Raw genomic sequence first — 19,978 nt, 5'->3', positions numbered from 1 at the left:
TGTGCGTGTCTGTGTGTGCGTGTGTGTTTGTTGGTACAGACTTACGTAAATACTGTGGTCTCCCCATAGGGCCAGAAACTCTAGCAGGAAACATAATACCATGCTACTGACTGTGGAATATACCACTGAAAGTGACACCTGCCTGATAAGAGGCAGATTCACACACAGCAAAAAGTCAGATGTCAGAAATCGTACTTTACTCTCATCGAATCCACAACATAACAGTTAATTTGTGTGAAAGCTGCTGAAGATCATGTCACAGATTCAATTTGCTTAATGGATCCAAGTTTTTTGCCTGTTGCATCACTGCAAAAAAGGGAATGATGATTAGGGCTGGGTACTGTACTTCAATACCTTTAGGCACCTACTGAATTGCCTCCATAGTATGGTGTATCGAAGAAATGCTTTGTCATTCAATATCAAATTTCAACACATGACATAACAAGTGCTGTCGAAACTAACTAAAAGTTAATGCAGTGAACGCAACATTAAAGTTTCAGGCTGTTGTGGGCTGAGTTTTAACAATACAGCTAAGAGCTGAGCATCCGTCAGTACCAACCATGTCATGATATCTTGTCTGGAAGGAGTCTAAAAAATGTTTGAAAAAGGACCAATTTGTGCCTTTTCTGCATCAATTTATAGTCCAAATGTCTATATTTAAGTAAAGTGAAATACACAATTCAAGTGCCAGATATAAATGAAATACACTCTAATGCAGTAATGCTCTCAGGGAGTCTGTGCTTTCAAATATGCAGAGATTTTAATCCCCCTTTGCTGTTTTAAAATACCCGTCACAGTCTCTTGGGGATTATTGCTTTACTCTCCTGTACCGCTCCAAGGTACACCTGAATGCACCATGAAGTGCCATCAGCGGCCACCGTACAAGGCAGTGTAGAGGTGCATGTTGAGATGGTGTGACTGCAGTAATAACACAGTGGACAGAAAAACAATTTGCCTATGACAACAGAAAGTAAACAAGACATATAGAAACAAGGTGCCATCAAAACCAGCTTGTTCTTTTGTCCCTTAGCAGCACCACTGTCTCGTTAGCTCGTAGATAAGTGCTTGTGCTGTGAAGTAAGGATACAGAACGATAAATAAAAATCACCAACCATGCATGCTTCTTTGTTTACTTCATGTCAGTTGGCATCCACCAACTCTGCCTGAGAAAGTGCTGTACTTGTGCTGTTGTTTATTTGTTTTTTAAACTTAGTGAGTGATTGACATCCTGTTACCACTCCAGCAGTGGACAGTTCTGCAGAGTCCTACTGTTTATGGCAGAGTTGTGTTAGTGTTAATTTATCATATTAATAGAATTCTGAAGTAGTGCTAGTGATGCATACATCTTATTAATTAAACACTGGTATTGGATAAGTCCAGGTATCTGTATCAGGATTGAAAAAGTTGAATTGGTATATCCTCAGTTTGCAAGTTGCAATTGCTGATGGCATGTAAACATGGACCTGAGCTGTTTTTTTATTCTATAATGTAATATTGGTTAATTGGTTAGACTATCTATTGTCAACTCTAAAATATCAAAATTGGATTTTATTATACCCTCATACAATCATTTGCATAATATGCCAACCCTGAAGCATTTTAGATATCAAACCAACTGAAATCATTGTTTGTTTTAGTCGTTCCTGATTAAAAAAGCTCCTTTGTGGGATCTACATACTTGACCTTGTTACCCACACCATATTAACCCCTGATCAGTCAGGCTCTGTCATGTGGACTAAATGTCCAGATTTCGGTTGGGAAAGTCTGGTCTGGTGTTGGGTCACAAGGTGTGGCAGATCTGGAGATTAAATATTCATTCCAAAGGAAATGTCTAAGTGATAGCAACCTCTGCATGATATGAGGTTTTTCACAGACCAAAGGAATGAGTGACAGACCTGAGCATGTTTCTACATGCAGTTTCAGTTTTCTGTTTGTTTTTGTTGTCTCTTATTTCTTTCCATTTTTTCTCAGTTCTCCTTGAGGGCAGTATTTGTGGGGATGTGAAAAGCCGCAGCCGTTAAGGCCTGCATTGTTCCAGTGCAGAGTAGCAGAGAGAAGACGCACATTGTGATTCGCATAAACTTTCAATTGTTCTGTCTGGGGTCAAACGGCGAGGTCCCTTTTGTTTAAACTTCCTTGCAGCGGTATAGAAGAGACAAAAAAAGAGGTTGTTAGCTTAGCTCTTGAAACTCCATGTGGTTGTTAGTGTCAAAGGTCTTCTGGGAGCTTAACAGTTCATTCCAGGACACGCTCATGTCGGCTACAAACTGAAGCCAGTTAAAAAATCTCAGCCACTGTTAAGTTGCTCAATGGTGAATATATAATGTCTACACAGATGCATACACACATATACTCCCACCGTGTCCTGCATGCATATGAGCTCGACTGCCTCCTGTTAATATTCAAGCCAGCTAATTGTAAACCTAAAATAAAGCAGTCTACTACAGTGACCTTCATTTGGACGGGTATGTCATTACAGCACTTTTATAGCAATAAAAGTATGCTTAATTTGCAGATTATATAGAGAATTTTAACGCCACAAAATCCCCTTAAACATTATTCTATCAGCTGCACGCATCACTCACATGTCTCTCAGTGAATGTTTCCTCTTGGTAGTTTGCCCGTAGATAAACTGTGGTTGTGACTTTTTCCCGCGTGGCCAGATGTGCTAATGATGTAGAAAAAAGCACCTTCAGAATCTCTAGGTTGTAAACCTTCTGTAGGTTATTGCTGCAGTTCAAGGCAGGTGGATGTTGTATGGATTTGGATTGCCTTCAATCTCAATCTATAAAAAGTAGATTTTGCCAGACCAAGCATGTTTGAGGGCTTTGGTTAATTGTAGGTAAACAGTTGCTGTGGAGAGCAGAAGAGACGGAATTCATTGGCCTCAGAATCTCAGAACCCATCGACTATCATCTGAAAACGATGACACTTTCTATTAAGTGTTTAAAAATCTGCATTGTAAATGATAGTTCATGCATGCTAAGTTGTCCTTAGACCGTTAGCTGATGGGCTCTGAGTTTGTAAGCTGTAATCAGGCTGTCAACACTGACCGGTGTTGGGAAGGCTACTTTTAAAACCTAGTCCACTACAGATTACTGATTGCATGCCATACATTGTAATTTGTAAGGTGTTACATTGGATTAGTCGAATTAAGAAAAAAGAGATTCTAATTTGAATTGGTTAAAAAAAAAAGTTCATACTTTGGATTTTTGCTGAGCTCACATGTCTGGGTCTTGGAGATCCATGCCAAAACCACATTCCTGACAGTGAGCTGGCTGTGTGTCTCCTTTGTCATGTGATAGGTGCACTGCATGCACACAAATTATTGCCCTTACAAAAAAAAAGATGTGCACCTCATACATTTGAGAGTCAATTAAGATGTAATGGGTTCTTCCTTTGCCCATGCTACATCTTTCCAAAAAGTAGTATAAAAGTCAGACCAGTAGTTTTCCATAATCCTGCTGACAAACAAACTAATCCAAAAATATCCTGGTATAAGTATTCTTTTACTCTCTAATCAATGACTGGTGCATGGAAGAGGAATTCACTCCCAGATACATGTTATTATGAATCCCACAATATTTCTTGGCAAGACCTGTTCTTCGTAGTTATCAAGCGCTAGGATTGGCCAGGCATCTATGCTCCCTTCAGGTAATGGTCTTTGTTCAAGTCCTAAAAAAAAGCAATCGATGTGAATGCCTAACCTTCATCAACCTGTTTTTTTGCCAAGAAAAGTTGTGTGATTCATAATGATTACACCACAACACCAAAAATATTGTCAGTTGCCCCCAGAGGCTAAATCTTGTTTTAATCAGTTGCAGATGGGTTTGACTACTACTGCTCAAGGATTACCCAATCTACAAAGTGTCATAGACATGGGAACTATAGCTCAGACACTTGCTTACAATATATGAAACGTCCTTTCCCTTTGGTGAGGTGTAAGTGGTTTAGTGTAAAGGCCTCTCTCTATCCTCTTATAGCTGCAGAGTAAGTGAGTAGGAGAGGTGAATGGCATTAGACTGTAGGCGTATGACGTTCGAGCTGCTGTGTCTGGATTTGCTGCCAAGTCCAAGCACCCAGGCAGCATGTTACGATGCAGTGCCCAGGACCATCCCTGATGAATTTAGCTGCAGCCAAGTGTATTTTTAGCCAACTGTGGGTTATGTAAGAAGTACCTGTCATGTGATCTGTACACAGCAGGAAGAAGGAGGCCTCAGCAGGGAGGTTATGGAAGGAGATGTTCAGTAGAGTGGAGTTCTTCGTGCCTCAGTGAAAAAAAAACCTGACTGACCTTTTCAACGTGATGAATGCATTTGTGTGCGAACACAGAGGAATTAGGTTCACACTGAGCTGGTTCCTGGTGAGCTCATGATAATGCTATTCTGACCTGAAATGATCGATGTGGAACTGATAACTGTGGTGTAAAAACCTACATAGACACAGAGAGAGAGAGGAATAGAGCTCTGCTTATAATCTACGATTCAAAAACTAGTGTGTTCATGAATGAAACCAGTGGAATATATTTGACCACTATCACATGGAGCCCATCAATAATGAATAACTCTGAAAGAGTTAGATAAGTCATCTTCAGTTTACTTCTGCTTTGTCTTGGCATATAATGGCACAAATGAGTTGTTTTTGTAGTTAACCTCAAAGGTTAACATAAGTATGAGAACTAAAAACATCTTTGTGACATGGAAAGAAAATGTGTAAAGTAAACCTGAAAGAAGGCATCGCTGAAATGAGAATGCATACTCCGCATTCCTTTCCTGAAACTATAAAAGTGTGCAAACATGTTGATGTCACAATTCTTTCTGAAAATGCAAAGACGATAAATTGGAGTGAAGTTGTCAGGTTTTTTAGGTACATTCCCAGTCATGATTTTTTTTTTTTTCTCAAATGCTTTAAGCTTTGTTGTGTTGTACAGCAGCAAATAGTGGCATGTCTCAACCAAAGACTGTATATAAATGATGGATCACCCATTGGTTTGTGGACTTCCCGTTGGAAGCATCAAGTTCATTGTTACACTCGTCACCATCTTGTTTCCGATACGGGGAGCAGAACATATTTGGGCTGTGGAGGAGCGAGAGGGATCTGACGACACTGACTACAGCCTCTCTACACCTCAACCTGACTGAGCAAAGCCGCTGCTAATTCATGTTAGCATTAATTGGAGCATTAACTGGGATGTTAGTTTTGGCTAGCAAAAAACAAAAAAAATGTAAAACATTTAAATAAACTGTCATTAAGTGAAAATACAATGTGAAAGGGTCAAAGTTATGAGACCAAACCGGTAAACGCCCTTTTTTATATGTATATAACGTTATATGTAACTTTATTGACACAGTGCCATGGATACGCATTGTTCTGCTTCTCTCCTGATGACGGCTCGCCTTGTTAGTGACCTGTCAATCAAAGGCAGCCACATCCCAAATCATATGGTTCTTTATTTTCTATTTTCTTCCAAATGGGGCCATTATTTGAACTATTAAAATGATTTTTTTTACTAGCGATTGAGATAGTACAAATAATTCTGAGGTAATAAATCAAGTGACAAGTTTTCTCATTTTGCATTGAAATTAATGGACAGAAATGTTTTTGCAGCCAAACTTAGCGCCCCCTGCTGGATTTTTTGGTAGAATGCAGCTTAATGCAGCCTGGTTTGCCTCCTTGCTCAGACCTGGAGGTTGCTGCCTGGTCTCACCTATGAGTAACTGTATTAGCCTCTTGCTGACATGGTTAAAAGAGATCACTCATATCACTAAAATCAGTTGCACTTGCTGACAGTTTTTTGAGATTGGAGACAGGAGCCCCCAATCAAAGGTTAATCTGCTTTCACTCCCATGAGCAACAGGTTAAGTTTGAATTTAAAAAAAAGCTATCTGAGAGATGCACCCACACACTGCAGATGCCCGAGATATTTGCCAATGACAGTAGTGACGACCTAAGATACGAGACGAGATAAATATCAGGGGGAGGTATCGTAACACCAGCATCCGCTGGCAGAACATAGAATCCTGCTTCTTCTCTTTTTCTTCTTTGGCTTTTCGTTACAAATTAGCGCACCAATGACCCGTACCATTAGCTTCTTGCCGATGTGTTTTTTAGGAGGACACAACTTCTGTGGTCTTTCATCTTCTTTTCATTAGATGGGATTTCTCTTAGTGAAATGTTGTGTAATTTGTGACCTCTGACACCCATCACTCAGTGCGTAATGTGCAAACATAACTACTTCAAAATAACCCATTCTAAGAGAGTCAGTCATGCAATATGATCAGTATGGCAGTTTGACAACTTTTAAAGTTGTATAGTAAGCGGTTGCCATAATGTGATGTCTTCCATCCTCAGGTACCCTGGAGCCCCATCTGTCTGCCCTGCTGTGGATGGCCATGTTGGTTTCTCTGGCTATTGTCATCATCTTGCCTCAGCCTCACGGTATCCGGGCACTTATTGCTTCAACCATCTTGCGCCTGATCTTCTCTGTAGGCCTGGAGCCCACATTGCTCCTGCTGGGGGGTTTCAATGTAAGAGTGCATCAGTGTGTTCAGAAAGTGATAAACATTTGTAAAGTAATCACGTGAAGTATCACTTTTAGATATGCTTTATTGCCAGATTGTTGACTTGAGTTGACCTCAGCAAACTGTGCCGTCTTGTGTTAAACATTAACTTAACATTAAACTTAAACTAGTGCACATTACAGGAACACAGCGACTCCAAGTCATGCAAAATCAAGCATTCAGCCAGATTTCCCATTCAAGTGAACACACTGTCAACACACTGGTTTAACAGTTGAGGTAGCTGCAAATGGAAATGTCACTTGATAGCTGTAAGGTGTTGATGCATGGCCCCTGGGAGGTTCCACTTCACTATGACGATCAACCACATCCACTTTATTGTTAGTGGTCTGAACAATAAGCATTAGAAAATCCTACCCAAAGCTACTATTACTGCTATGATCTTCCCCTCTCCTTTTGATGACTCTAGGCACTATCATGACGTAATGACTGTCTTTACATGGCGTCTCTTTGGTGTCCATTGTTCTCCAGTTATGTAATAAGGTGATCTTCCTGACAAGCTTTGTTGGAAACCGGGGAACCTTCACACGGGGCTATATAGCCATGATCATGGATGTGGAGTTCCTCTACCACCTGCTCTACCTGATTATCTGCAGCCTGGGAGTCTTTGTTCATGTCTTCTTTTACAGCCTGCTAGTACGTGAGCACACACATAACATATAATCATGTATCATATATAGTGTACACTAGGGCTGTACTGAATTTTATGCTTAAAAGCTTCGTTCATAACATTAACTTTGAAGTCTAAATCAAGATTTCATCAAGCTCTTTACAAAAAATAATGAAAATAATGACTGCAATGATTGTCTGTTTTCACACACTGTTCTCACATCTTTGAATACTTCCTCTTTCCAGCTCTTTGATCTGGTTTACCGAGAAGAGACCTTGCTGAATGTAATAAAGAGCGTGACCCGCAATGGCCGCTCCATTGTTCTGACAGCCGTGCTGGCTCTTATCCTCGTCTACCTCTTCTCCATTGTGGGTTATATCTTCTTCAAAGACGATTTCATTTTGGCTGTCGACAGGATACCCAACAAAACACTAGGTAAATTGAAATACAGATTTCTTTTCACTCCCTTACAGAGGACAAACATAAATAAATTGCTCTCCTTGACCCAGACGGTCAAGAGACTGAAAATGGAATATTTTTCTGCAGCACGATCACACACAAACACTGATTGTGTGTAAAAATGCATGTAGTCATAGTGAGGAATACAAAATGTGTCCAGTTTAATGTACCTGCATTTACTTTTAATACTGTACTCACCGTCACAAACAAGTATATCACCATTAATATGCAACGTAAATGTAATACAAATTATGCGATTGCATGTTGTCTTGTGTTTCCAATTGAATAGAGCATGGAGCCAGTATGGTGGGAGAGTTCTTCTCTGGTGGAGTGTGCCAGAAAGAAAATGGGGAGAACTGTTCGACAGAAGCTGTGATGGATGGTAGGTTGACAAAAGTGAAAAAACATTGTACATGTGACTGGGCGTAAGGGTCGAAGGGTTCTTTTAAGTTTAAGACCACGGGTTTGTGCATGCATGTCTCTAAGAGATTCCCAAGTGTGTGAGTGTGTTCTTTTGTCTGTAAGTGCAAGCTTGAGTGTGTGTGTGTGTGTGTGTGTGTATGTATGTGAAGGTCTTTGCAGACGACCGAGACTCAGCTAGAGAAGATTCGTCCCACTGAGCCCTAAGTCTGGGTGGCGGGGTGGTCATGGGATTAAGCCTGGTTGGAAGTGGGGGCTTTCAGGGAGCTGGGTGAAACACCAGGGCTTTAGACTCATTGTGTGTCTCAGGGGACAGAGCCTAAGACCTGATGTAGAGGCCCAGGGTTTAAAGGTCAGACAATAATTACCATCAGGTACAAGCGGGTCGATGGGTGCACTCAGTGATGGCGCAGAGAGCTTCACACAGCAAACAACAAGTTCTTGCAAACCTACTGACCTTAATGGCAAAAGCCTCCAATCAAGAGGTGAACACATGCACCACCTCAAAATCGATCAGCCAACCATGTCGAATCCCCACACTGGCGTGACCCTGCTAGGCTTCCCTATCCATCACCACCAGGCTATCTAATTATCATAGTCTGGTGACTTATTTTTTTGTGGATAGTTGTGAAAAATTCCCAGACTTGTTATGTCTTCAAAGGCCCTCCTCGAAGGGACTGATAATAGAGTCTGTTGCAGTGATTCACAACCAGGGCTACTGATTACTTCAAAATGTGCCCAGGGGTACATGGAAAGATTGTAATGAAATTATAATTTATTTAAAAGAATATTTCATGTTATATTATTAAGTCAGCTGTAAACACTTCACGCAAGAGTTTGTGAAATGTACTTAGCAAGCGAGCCAGCAGTTTTAACAGGTACCTAAAGTAAAGAGTAAATGGTAGAATTAAATAGCTAAAATGAGGAGCTAAAAGTAAGGGAGGAACAGTTAAATGGTTATTTAAAATTAATCGATGAGCTAAAAGTAATGACACAAATACATTGATACGTAGCTAAAAGTAATGTCCAAATGGTTGAAATAGTTAGCTAAAGGTAATGAATAAACAGTCGAAATAGATAGCTTTAAGTAATGGACACATGGTTGAAACAGTCAAAGTAGACAGATAAAAGTAATGGCTAAATAATATCAACAGTTAGCATTAGCTTAAAGAAATGGATAAACAGTAGAAATCTTTATCTAAAAGTAACATTAATGGAGAAATGATTGAAACATTCATCTTTCCATCTTAACTCCATGTAGTAGATGTATGGTTGACTGGCTGACCAAACCAACCTAAGTAGTGATCAGTTAATTCTATGAAAAAAAGGCCAACAATATCCCCCATTATATAATAGAGTTGTAAATTTGGAAATGTGAGATCTGACTGATGTGAGGGCAGTGGGGTACCTCAGACTCAAAATAGTTGTGAGTCAGTGTAAAAGAGTTTAAAATGAGGGTTAGATGTGTATAGTGCCGGGTGTTTACTGGATTTAAAGTCTTCTATTGTAGTGTAGATGTTGCCTTATTGGCTACTCTTCTTTCTGGGTTTACGTTTAAACGGCTGTAGGCTGTTAGTTGCAATGTAGCTGAAATTACTATCTAACAGTATTCATGTGTGTCTCTGTAGCTTCCCTTGCCATCCAGCCATCAGCAGTGGTGATTGAGGACAAAGAGCGATCATGTGACTCCCTGCTCATGTGCATTGTCACAGTATTGAGTCATGGCCTCAGAAGTGGAGGAGGTGTTGGGGACGTCCTGCGGAAGCCATCCAAAGAGGTACAAAACAAAGAAATTCGACAACAATCTATTGTAATAGTAATCTTGGACATAACTCTGATAACAAAATACAATACACATCACATGCTCGGACAAAAGTTTACATTAAGTTGAATTAAGTTAAAGTGGATGAAGGTTTTGTATGCATGAGACATTTCATAAATGCTTCAGATGAGATTTAAAAATATGAAAATATATATATTTTTTCATGATTTAATTCAAAGGCCATATCGCCCAGCCATAGGCTAAAGACCTGCTCTGCTGGTAGGTCAAAGAGGTTGGGTAGTGGACTACGCATCTTTGAAGTCATGAATGATGCTTATCCAGGATGAAGACAAGCTTGCGCACTGCCACAACATGTGTTAGATCTGCAGCTTGACCCATAGAATGAGTTCATGACTCACACATGCTTATGTAAAGCTCAGTGAGCTTAACATTCATGTGAATTCTCTGTACTATTTTCAGTTGTGTCAGGTTGTGTTTGATAGACAAGGATGGCTCATGTAAATAAATGGATCATTTATGTCACAATAACGTGATATAAATGGGATCCATATTTTCATAAACTAGCTTTTTTCCCCTCTGGTTTTAAATAAAACTGAATATAAATCTGATATATTTTAGCAATCAAACTCAACATTTCACAGTTTAAATGTGAGACTTTGAATTCAGTGTCTGTATACATGAAGGACGAGCTTGTAGGCTAAATTCTGGATTACTAATGATAATGCTATAGCAATGGTACATGCTCCTCAGATGGTCCCATTTGCCAGGTTGGGAAGTTGTTCTTCCAACTCCAACTCTTTGGAAACGATATGGACACCACAAAGATTTGTTGAATTTTATTGCTCATTGCATTACGTTTCAGTATTCATGTGAAAACAAAGACAAAAGAAAAGAAAAGAAACTGAATGAGCCATGAAACAGATTTATTTAAAACATACGCATGTTATTCTTAAAAAAAGTCTGTATTTGTTTAAAAAAACTGTGTTAGACACTAGAGACAGATGCAGTTTTCAAGGGTTAATAAATAACTATTTTCTAAATAATCATTTAGCATGGACAGCAACTTACAGTTACAACCTCATATTATATTATACATTACATGTGAGCAAAAGTAATACCACCAGTTTTTTCCTAGCACTTCTGACAAACAGACAAACCAACCAACTGAACCAAACTTCTTTGGAAGTAAAAAAAACATGATTCTTAATATTACTAAATTATTTTGTATTTAGTGGATGCTCACCTTAAATGGTCCGGGTGCCTAAGTATAATTCCTTTTTCTGTCAAAACGAAAATACGAAAAACCGGAAACAGTGCCCCCTTTTCCTTTTTTTCGTTTTAAACCAAAAACGGATTTTGCTCTCACCATCAAAAAATGAAATAACCAAAATGAAGTAACAGCTGTAATTTGTTTTTTGCAAATTACTTTTTTCATTTTTTTGTTTGTCATTTATTAATATGACAGCGGACTAATTAATTATAATTATAACTGATGCCAGGCCTAAAGACATAAACCGAAACTATCGCTATGAAAGAGTTTACGTTTACTTAACAATTTTTTTTCAAGATCAATTAAGTAGAACATTAAAAGATTCCCTTTGATTAGATCGGCTATATAGCACACTCAGAACTTCGTCATATGATTTAATTACAGCCATAGGCAGCAGGTGAGCCTGACGTTTGGGAAGGCTGTCTGACCACATGTTATACACAGCGCAGAATAGTGGTGGACCGGGTAGTGGTGGACCGGGCGGATCCAGGTCGCGGTGCTGCCGGCCGCTTCCGAAGTACTTTTTAACGTTGTTGATCTTATCACCATGGCAACGCGTTGTCAATAGCAACTTGTCAGCATAGTGACGAACGGGCAGCAGCAGCGGCTACAACCTCACACACATTATAATCATAATAAATCCCTCAGAGCCGGACAATAACCGGAAAATAACACCAGTTAACTCTGACCGGGGCTAAAGGTTTTGTTGAGCTGGAACATGCACTGAAGTCTTAACTTCACAAGTTTTTATTTTCAATGATTTTTAACGCTATTATTATGATTTGAAGCCATGTCAGTCTTGACTGTGCGTGATGGGGACCTCTGCATGTGACTATATAGATGCTTTTTATATAGGCAGGGAATGTAATTCGGGTCGAAGTTTTCCACAATGTACATTCACACAATAAAATAATAATAATTATGTATCACATTCTCCCAAAGAACCAGCTGTTGTAGTTTCACTTGACTAAAATAAATGTAAACCATACATTGGTGTAGAAAGAGAACAGTAGAATATACTTCTACCGACATATTAATAAATGAGAAACGAAAAATTAAAAAAGGAATTTGCAGAAACCAAATTACGGCCGTTATTTCATTTTGGTTTTTTGGTTATTTCGTTTTTTGATGCTGAGAGCAAAATCCGTTTTTGGTTTAAAACGAAAAAAATTAAAAGGGGGCATTGTTTCCGGTTTTTCGTATTTTTGTTTTGACAGAAAAAGGAATTATTACTTACTGGCACCCGGACCTTAAATTACATTAACATCTAAATCTCTGTATTTTTCTAAAAAAGTTATATCATTTTTTTATTTTATGAATTTGGTCATCATGCAGCCTTGTCAGCGTACCTGCAGATGGGTTAAATATATTTTGCTTGCGGTCTTTAATGAGAAAATAAATACTATAAGTAGTTTTAAGTTGAAACCAACTTTGTGACCATTAAAAAAACATAAACTCCTTTGATATTGCTTGTTCTGACAAGTTTTCTTCTGTTTGGCTTCTACAGGAGCCCCTTTTCGCAGCCAGGGTGATCTACGACCTGCTCTTCTTCTTCATGGTCATCATTATTGTCCTCAACCTCATCTTTGGTGTCATCATCGATACATTTGCTGACCTGAGGAGTGAGAAGCAGAAAAAGGAGGAAATCTTGAAGACAACATGTTTTATTTGTGGTGAGGAAAATTTTTAAATGTTGTTCTTTATAGTGCTTTTTCAAATTGTGTTCAACCATTTTTTGTGAGTTTAATTCCTTAATTAAGGCATTTATACAACGGGATGTGGCAAATAAACGACACAAAAATGTGAAACACAAAAATTATTGATACAAGCTGCGATCCAGATCAATAAAACGTTTCAGCTCCTAATGACCCATTACCGCATCTAGCAGTCTGTCTGAGGCCAGCTGTTGTATAGCTTAAGCTACTGTGAGCTATTTTATTGAAGTTACTTCAAGCAAAGTGCTCTGGGTAAATTTGAGTTCACTCTCCTAAACTGTTACATAGTGTCTAGGGCTTTTATTGTGAAAGGCAAGAACAGAAAGAGTGGATGTTTTATGCAGGGCTTTTGTCAAGGTTGAAAGGAGAGATAAAGTTTGACATTGTGGTTCAGACTAAGGAGCCTTCGTGTTGTTTTATAATCCTCTTGAATATACAACAAAACGTGACTGGTTGATGCCTTTACTTGTGCTGTGAATGCCTAAAAAAATTGTTCTGAAAAAAATTACATCCCTTTTTTGACACTTGATATTTGCCACCTGTGTAAAAGTACTTATGGCAAAAACATTTCCGAAAATATGAGGCGCGATTCAACCGTGAAAGCAAAACGCCCACGGTGTTTAAATCGGTGTTTAAACAGTGTTTTGCCTACTCAGCAGTTAAAGACCGACACTATGGTTCATCAACATGACAACGAGACTGTGACTCTAGGCCTTTGACACATTTTTTTCGCATTGACGGTGTATCATAGTTCTACTTCTTTCTTAGAATTTAATAAGAGGGAAATGCCTCACAGTTTCATCTGAGTTGAAGATGCAATTGATACTTGACACATTGGTGAACAATCAGGAGGTGTGAATGCCGAGGCTTGCATATGATGAGGAAATTAAGAGAAATCAGACGAGTGGTCTGCTCTTGTGTTGTGTTGCAGCTTCGCATCAGGCCTCTTTGCAAAAAAGGGGGCTGTTTTTCTGGGTAGTGTAAACAACGAAACGCCTCCTCTTCCCAGAATGAATAGTTAGTCATGGCAGGTGCTGCTGTGGAGGAGGAGTGTTTCTTCCTGTTGCCATATGGGTCTTGACCATGTCAGACTGTACACTCACTCAAACACTGGCCACAACCATCACTAAAGAGTCACTTAGTGGCATTAACAGTGAACAATCGGTTAGTGTAACTGATTTGTGTTCAGCAATACTTTAAAGTGTTTCCTCTTTTTATAATGCAATGCAAGATCATACATAAATTGCAGGAATTTGGTGTGACAAACAACACATGAACATTTTTAGGAAATCTCACCTGACCTGGTTTGTCTGCCCATTCCCTCGTGACCCCATTTCCTCTTGTTTTTTTCAGTCACTTATCCTCATTTAGGTCACAAGAATGATTCAGTCATGTTACCACACATAGTGTATTTCTTCACTCTTCCAAAGAAATGAGATCACTGTATTTGTGTGTGTGTGTGTGTGTGTGTGTGTGTGTGTGTGTGTGTGTGTGTGTGTGTGTGTGTGTGTGTGTGTGTGTGTGTGTGTGTGTGTGTGTGTGTGTGTGTGTGTGTGTGTGTGTGTGTGTGTGTGTGTGTGTGTGTGTGTGTGTGTGTGTGTGTGTGTGTGTGTGTGTGTGTGTGTGTGTGTGTGTGTGTGTGTGTGTTCGTATCCTTTCATTTTTAGGGTTGGAGAGAGACAAGTTTGACAATAAGACAGTAACTTTTGAAGAACACATCAAAGTCGAGCACAACATGTGGCACTACTTGTTCTTCATCGTCTTGGTGAAGGTGAAAGATTCCACAGAGTACACTGGCCCGGAGAGCTACGTGGCTGAAATGATCAGGGTAAGTATATCCTCACGCACATGCATTTCAAAAGTCCTAAATACAATCAAAAGATTCAAATCTGCACATCAAGTAGGTATTTGGAGAGTGTTTGAGATCAACAAAATATACTTTCTGTGAACAAATCCTCAATTCTTCAAGCTCCCGTCCTTTCTAAATAAACCTCAGCCCCACCTTGTTTGCTGCTGTAGGAAACAACCAACGTGCTTCAGAAACTACATATGCAGAAGCACAGTGCAGCACTGTATCAGCTTCGATTGTGGTCGTTACTGAGGTTAACCTTCACTCCTGAACAACACTGTATGTGACACGTACAGCGATCACTTTTATATGGGTTTGGGCAGAGTTGATTACTGCAGCCTTTTTGTCTCTTCTTTTTTCTTTTTTACCTCATGTGTCCCAGAGTTCTAGGATTGCGTTATGTAATCCCTGCCTCCGTGACCTTGAATCCGACCAAAGTATTATCCCATCAGTCAGCTTTGTGAATGGTGAATTAACATTCAGACAGAGTCTGCCATTGGCATAAAATGTGTTAATCCCCTGAAGCAGCCATGCCTCGCTTTAATCATTAAACACACACAGGTCTCACCCTGCATATAACCTCATAATAGGCAGACCGGCACATAGCCTCATGGTTTCTGTCAGGCAGCGTTGGGAGGATATTTCCTTTAAAAATTAAATTAGGAAAAACACAATAGTGATTGAACCATCAAGACACATGTAAAACTTTTATTTAATTTGATTTCCCAGCGAAAATTGCAAATTAATCAGCATTTCAGTTGAAGTATGAAAATTTTGCAAAGAGAGAGTTACTACAGGTAGTATTATATATATATATATAATAAGCACACACATTTTAAAGTGTTAGGAGATACAGTATATGTAAAACCAACAATAGGTATGCATCAGTAAAGCAGTATGATTGCTCATAATTGCATAGGTGCCTTATATATATTTTTTGGCATGTAATGTGTGCATTATACTGAGAGACATTTTCTTTTTAGTTTTTTTTTCATGTTGAATTCAAAAACAGTATGTGTGACATTACAATTAAATTTGATCAGAAAAATGTCTTTAAATAAAAAGCTTAAAATTCTAGCAAAGGGAACATTATGATAAAAATGTTGAAATCTCTGCTAATACGTACTTGTGTTTAATATAACAAAAAAAAAAACAAGCGCACCCGTCCAATCCGGATTTTTATTTCACAGTTGATTCAACCGGGCGAACTCTGTGGAAATTTCCTATTTGAAAAATAAAAACCAGCAAGAAAAATTGATTGTTTTGATTATTCCATCATACTCATAGCCTGTGAGCATGAGAAAGCTTTTTTTAACTGCCACAGGAAAGCCCCTTCTTCTGAAGTGGTTGCTTTCCTGACGCACTTGTGCTGCTGTCAGTTTCTGACACAGTTTCTCATTAGATACAATTTAGCACACTTCAGTGCCTTTCACCTTAATCTGCTTCACTCAGTCTTGTGAGGAACCACCTGATTTTGGATTAACCCCCATCCTCGCTGCCATTAACCTTCCACCCTACTGAGCCAAAATGGGTTTGTTAAGGTTGCATTCTGGTCAGCAGGTTCAAGGGGCAGGCTGAGCAGAGAAGGCACACATGATGCGAAAGACCCCAACGACCCATCAGCTGACCCAGTCACCCCCTGACATTAACTCTCAGCTTCACATGCAAGTGTTTCATGCAACGTCTTGTTGTCTGAGTTAAAATAGCAGCCATACTGAGAGGGCATGCATGGAGACAGAGGGACAAGATGCAGTCATTTATTTATTTATTTATTTTAATTTATGAATACATGAAGTTTGAATAAAATATTTTTTACTCTTTTCATGGAATGATTGTGAAAATGTTATTCTTGACAGATAAAGTCTTCTTAAAACATTATTAGTCAATCTCTTCCAAACATGTCACAATGAAAATGAAATCACAATTAACAGGATTGTGTCTGAAAACAAAATTAGTCCAACTTTTTGGGTGGCCGTGTATTTATAAACAAAGTGCATGCAAAAGTAAAAAATACAAATTCTTAATAATTCAGTAGCAGTGATGCCGGTAACGCGTTAATTAGTAACGCGTTACTCTAATATGACCACTTTTTTCAGTAACGAGTAATCTAACGCGTTACTATTTCCAAACCAGTAATCAGATTAAAGTTACTTATCCAAGTCACTGTGTGTGTTACTATTTTTTGTCATTTTCCTTAGTAAAACGATATATTTGCTTTCTTCTTGCGACTCGGGGAGCGACGTCGATCGGCGGTTTTGCAATCTATTTTGCGGGTAAAAATGGGTTTGGGTGGTTGGATAAAATTGGGCTGTTTTCGGATCAGTTCTGCGGGTTTTTGAAGCCGAAACACGAGCACTTCAGATCCTTTTTCTGCGACCCTCTGTTCAGCAGGCAGCAGTCTCAGTCACTCATTCACTCACACACACACTACAGCTCTGGCTGACGTGCCCCCTAAACTCACAACACACACTCCCACTACCTTCAGGCTACGTTAAGTCAATCAGTAAGGATGACTATATGGCGCTTTATATCCAACACAATCATGATCTAGTCTGTCCTTAGCCTACAAAATAAAGTTTGAGAAATGTCTGCATGGAGCACAGCTGCTTACAGGTGTGCAGCTGACAGGTGTGCAGCTTACAGTGACAGTTTCCTCATCGCTACCTGAGCCACCATCCGATCCTCCTCCTTCAGTTTTTGCCCGTACGCGCCCGGTATCTCATCTCTTTCTCTCTTGCGATTCACACAGCACAGCTGGACAAAGTGGTCTATAACTGCCGTTTATATGCAGCAGTCAATATGATCGCTATTGGCAGTCCGGGGTATAAATGCTCAGAGTTTGTTTCATTTTAATATATTATTATATATAAGTTGTAAGCTTCAGAAACCATCAAACACATATATTTAGGAAAGGTCAGGTCAGAAAAGACTGTCTTTATGTTATATACAGTCTTATACAAAAAGAGTATTTTTAAGTGAAGTCAAGAAAGACTGTCTTTATTTTATTTTTTATTTAAAAAAAAAAAAGAGAGTATTTATTTTTAAGTAAAGTCAAGAAAGACTGTCTTTATTTTATTTTTTATTTTTTTTAAAAAGAGAGTATTTATTTTTAAGTAAAGTCAAGAAAGACTGTCTTTATTTTATTTTTTATTTAAAAAAGAGTATTTGTTTTTAAGTGAAGTCAAGAAAGACTGTCTTTATTTTATTTTTTATTTTTTTTAAAAAGAGAGTATTTATTTTTAAGTAAAGTCAAGAAAGACTGTCTTTATTTTATTTTTTATTTAAAAAAGAGTATTTGTTTTTAAGTGAAGTCAAGAAAGACTGTCTTTATTTTATTTTTTATAAAAACATATGAGTATTGGCAATTTAAAACTGGTTGTCATTTTTATGTTGAGGCGGCGAGGGGTTGTTGTCGGCAGCTGCTGAATGTAACTAATAAAGTAACTTGTAATCTAACTTAGTTACTTTTAAAATCAAGTAATCAGTAGAGTAACTAAGTTACTTTTTAAAGGAGTAATCAGTAATCGGATTACTTTTTCAAGGTAACTGTGGCAACACTGTTCAGTAGGTGTGCAGACCTAGCAAAACGTCCCACTGCAACATGAAAATGTACAGTAGTACTGGTACAGTGTTAATTAAATCAACTTCAAATAAAAAAAAAATGAAATCAACATTTGATTAGTTGACAAAACCGTATCTGTGTTACTCAACTGAGAATTTCCAAAAAGAGGCATACTGTAACAAATATGGGTATGTGTTGCATTACAGGTGGGTTCTGCATCTTTCCCTTCTTAATTAAAATGCTCAATATGCCTATCTTGCTGTCTAATTAAGTCACATATTTCTAATCTAATTAAGCAGTAGCATTTGTGACTAACTCCATCCATCCTGTTTATGTTAGTATGCCATACTTAGAGTTTACATGCTATGTTATATTCTGTCGGTATTTAGGTTGTTTTGGGTTTTTTTTGTTTTCACTTATTGTTATTTTGTTTGACCCAGAGTATCCATAGCATAGTGTTGAGTAATGAGTATTAGACCATACAATGGTTAATACAGCATAAAAAATACAGCAATCAAACAAACTGCGTAAGATTAACAAATAATTTTGGGAGATTTAATCACTGTTTAACTGTCTTGTATCGAATGAAATACTGGTTATAATAAATATATTTTTTCTGTTTTTAGATCTTGCTTCTGTATTTTATGCAGTCTATCACAGATTTTTCCCACACTATTAATAGCATATGATTTGAGGGCTCAATTCCTTCAGTCTCTACTGCGTCTTGCCCACCGTGTTTCGATTTATTTGATGCTGCAGTAACATGGAGGAAGCAAGAGGACAGAAGGGGGTGTAGAAGTCAGATCACTCTGACAATGACTGGGACTGACGTCAATGGTGGAGGGCTCTGAGCGAAGTGTCACATCTAAGGTGTAAAAAGATGATGCTCGGCTCACACTGATTGCCCTCATTGTTACTGCGCTCAGCACTGCAGGATGCCCCGACTCCACAAATGATTTGAAACAATCAGCAGCCACAAACAGTCAAAATATTGCAAAATATGCTGAAATCATGTCCGTCTGTGTCTGTTTGGATGTGTGATTTTTTTTTTTGGGTCCTTTTATTTGCATATTTGTTGACTGAGTGGGCTGTGAGCTCGTCAGGTGGCTTGTGGCATGACTGTGACGTTTTCTGTTGCTGTTTTAACCACACTACATCCTGTTTCTCTCTCACGGCCGTGCGGTTTTAATAATGAAAAATGTACTTCCGTCATTTCCATTGAACCAGCGTGATGCATAGTCTTAAGTCATGGCTGCACTTTTCAGTTTACTGGAAGTGCTTTCATTTGTAAACACTGGGTATGGAAAGAGGGCCGGGCTGCTGCTGACAATGTCGTCAAACAGACAAACACATGCACCTGTGGCCGGCAGGGAGGATCCAAAATGGGGAAATGACCTCTGTCATGTTGAGTTCATATTTTTTGACAGCGAATGAGCAAAACCGAGCCAGTGTAGGAAACCGGTGACAGAAAGGTAACTATTTCTGCACATTCTTACTTGCATGAATATGAACATGCATTTATTAGAATAAGTAAGTATATTGTGAAAAAGCCTGAGCTCAGATGTAGAAAGTGCATGTGGTTTGGGGGGGAGGGAGGCAGGTGAACTAGGTAAACACAGCCTGTGTCTTTATGCAGTCAGGAAGTGGAACTTGATCACAGCAGCCCTCTCCTCCTCTCGGAATGAGTCGTGATGCTAATTATCTTAGTGTTGTGTGATTCCCCTTTGGCTGT

General features: G+C 38.8%; 1 protein-coding gene across 3 annotated transcripts in view; it reads left to right on the top strand.

Annotated features, from left to right (window-relative positions):
- The window catches only part of itpr1b (inositol 1,4,5-trisphosphate receptor, type 1b), a 109,019-nt gene that overhangs the window by 83,799 nt on the left and 5,242 nt on the right, over positions 1-19,978 (top strand). For all 3 annotated transcript variants that reach the window (XM_059329644.1, XM_059329646.1, XM_059329645.1), the window contains 7 exons: positions 6,352-6,527; positions 7,050-7,214; positions 7,434-7,623; positions 7,937-8,029; positions 9,696-9,844; positions 12,628-12,793; positions 14,503-14,663. In XM_059329644.1, coding sequence (XP_059185627.1) covers positions 6,352-6,527; positions 7,050-7,214; positions 7,434-7,623; positions 7,937-8,029; positions 9,696-9,844; positions 12,628-12,793; positions 14,503-14,663 — 1,100 coding nt within the window. The remainder of the gene's footprint in view (positions 1-6,351; positions 6,528-7,049; positions 7,215-7,433; positions 7,624-7,936; positions 8,030-9,695; positions 9,845-12,627; positions 12,794-14,502; positions 14,664-19,978) is intronic.

The sequence above is a fragment of the Centropristis striata genome, chromosome 3, assembly GCF_030273125.1.
Source record: "Centropristis striata isolate RG_2023a ecotype Rhode Island chromosome 3, C.striata_1.0, whole genome shotgun sequence".
Taxonomy (NCBI): domain Eukaryota; kingdom Metazoa; phylum Chordata; class Actinopteri; order Perciformes; family Serranidae; genus Centropristis; species Centropristis striata.
This window is presented reverse-complemented; position numbering and strand designations above follow the sequence as displayed.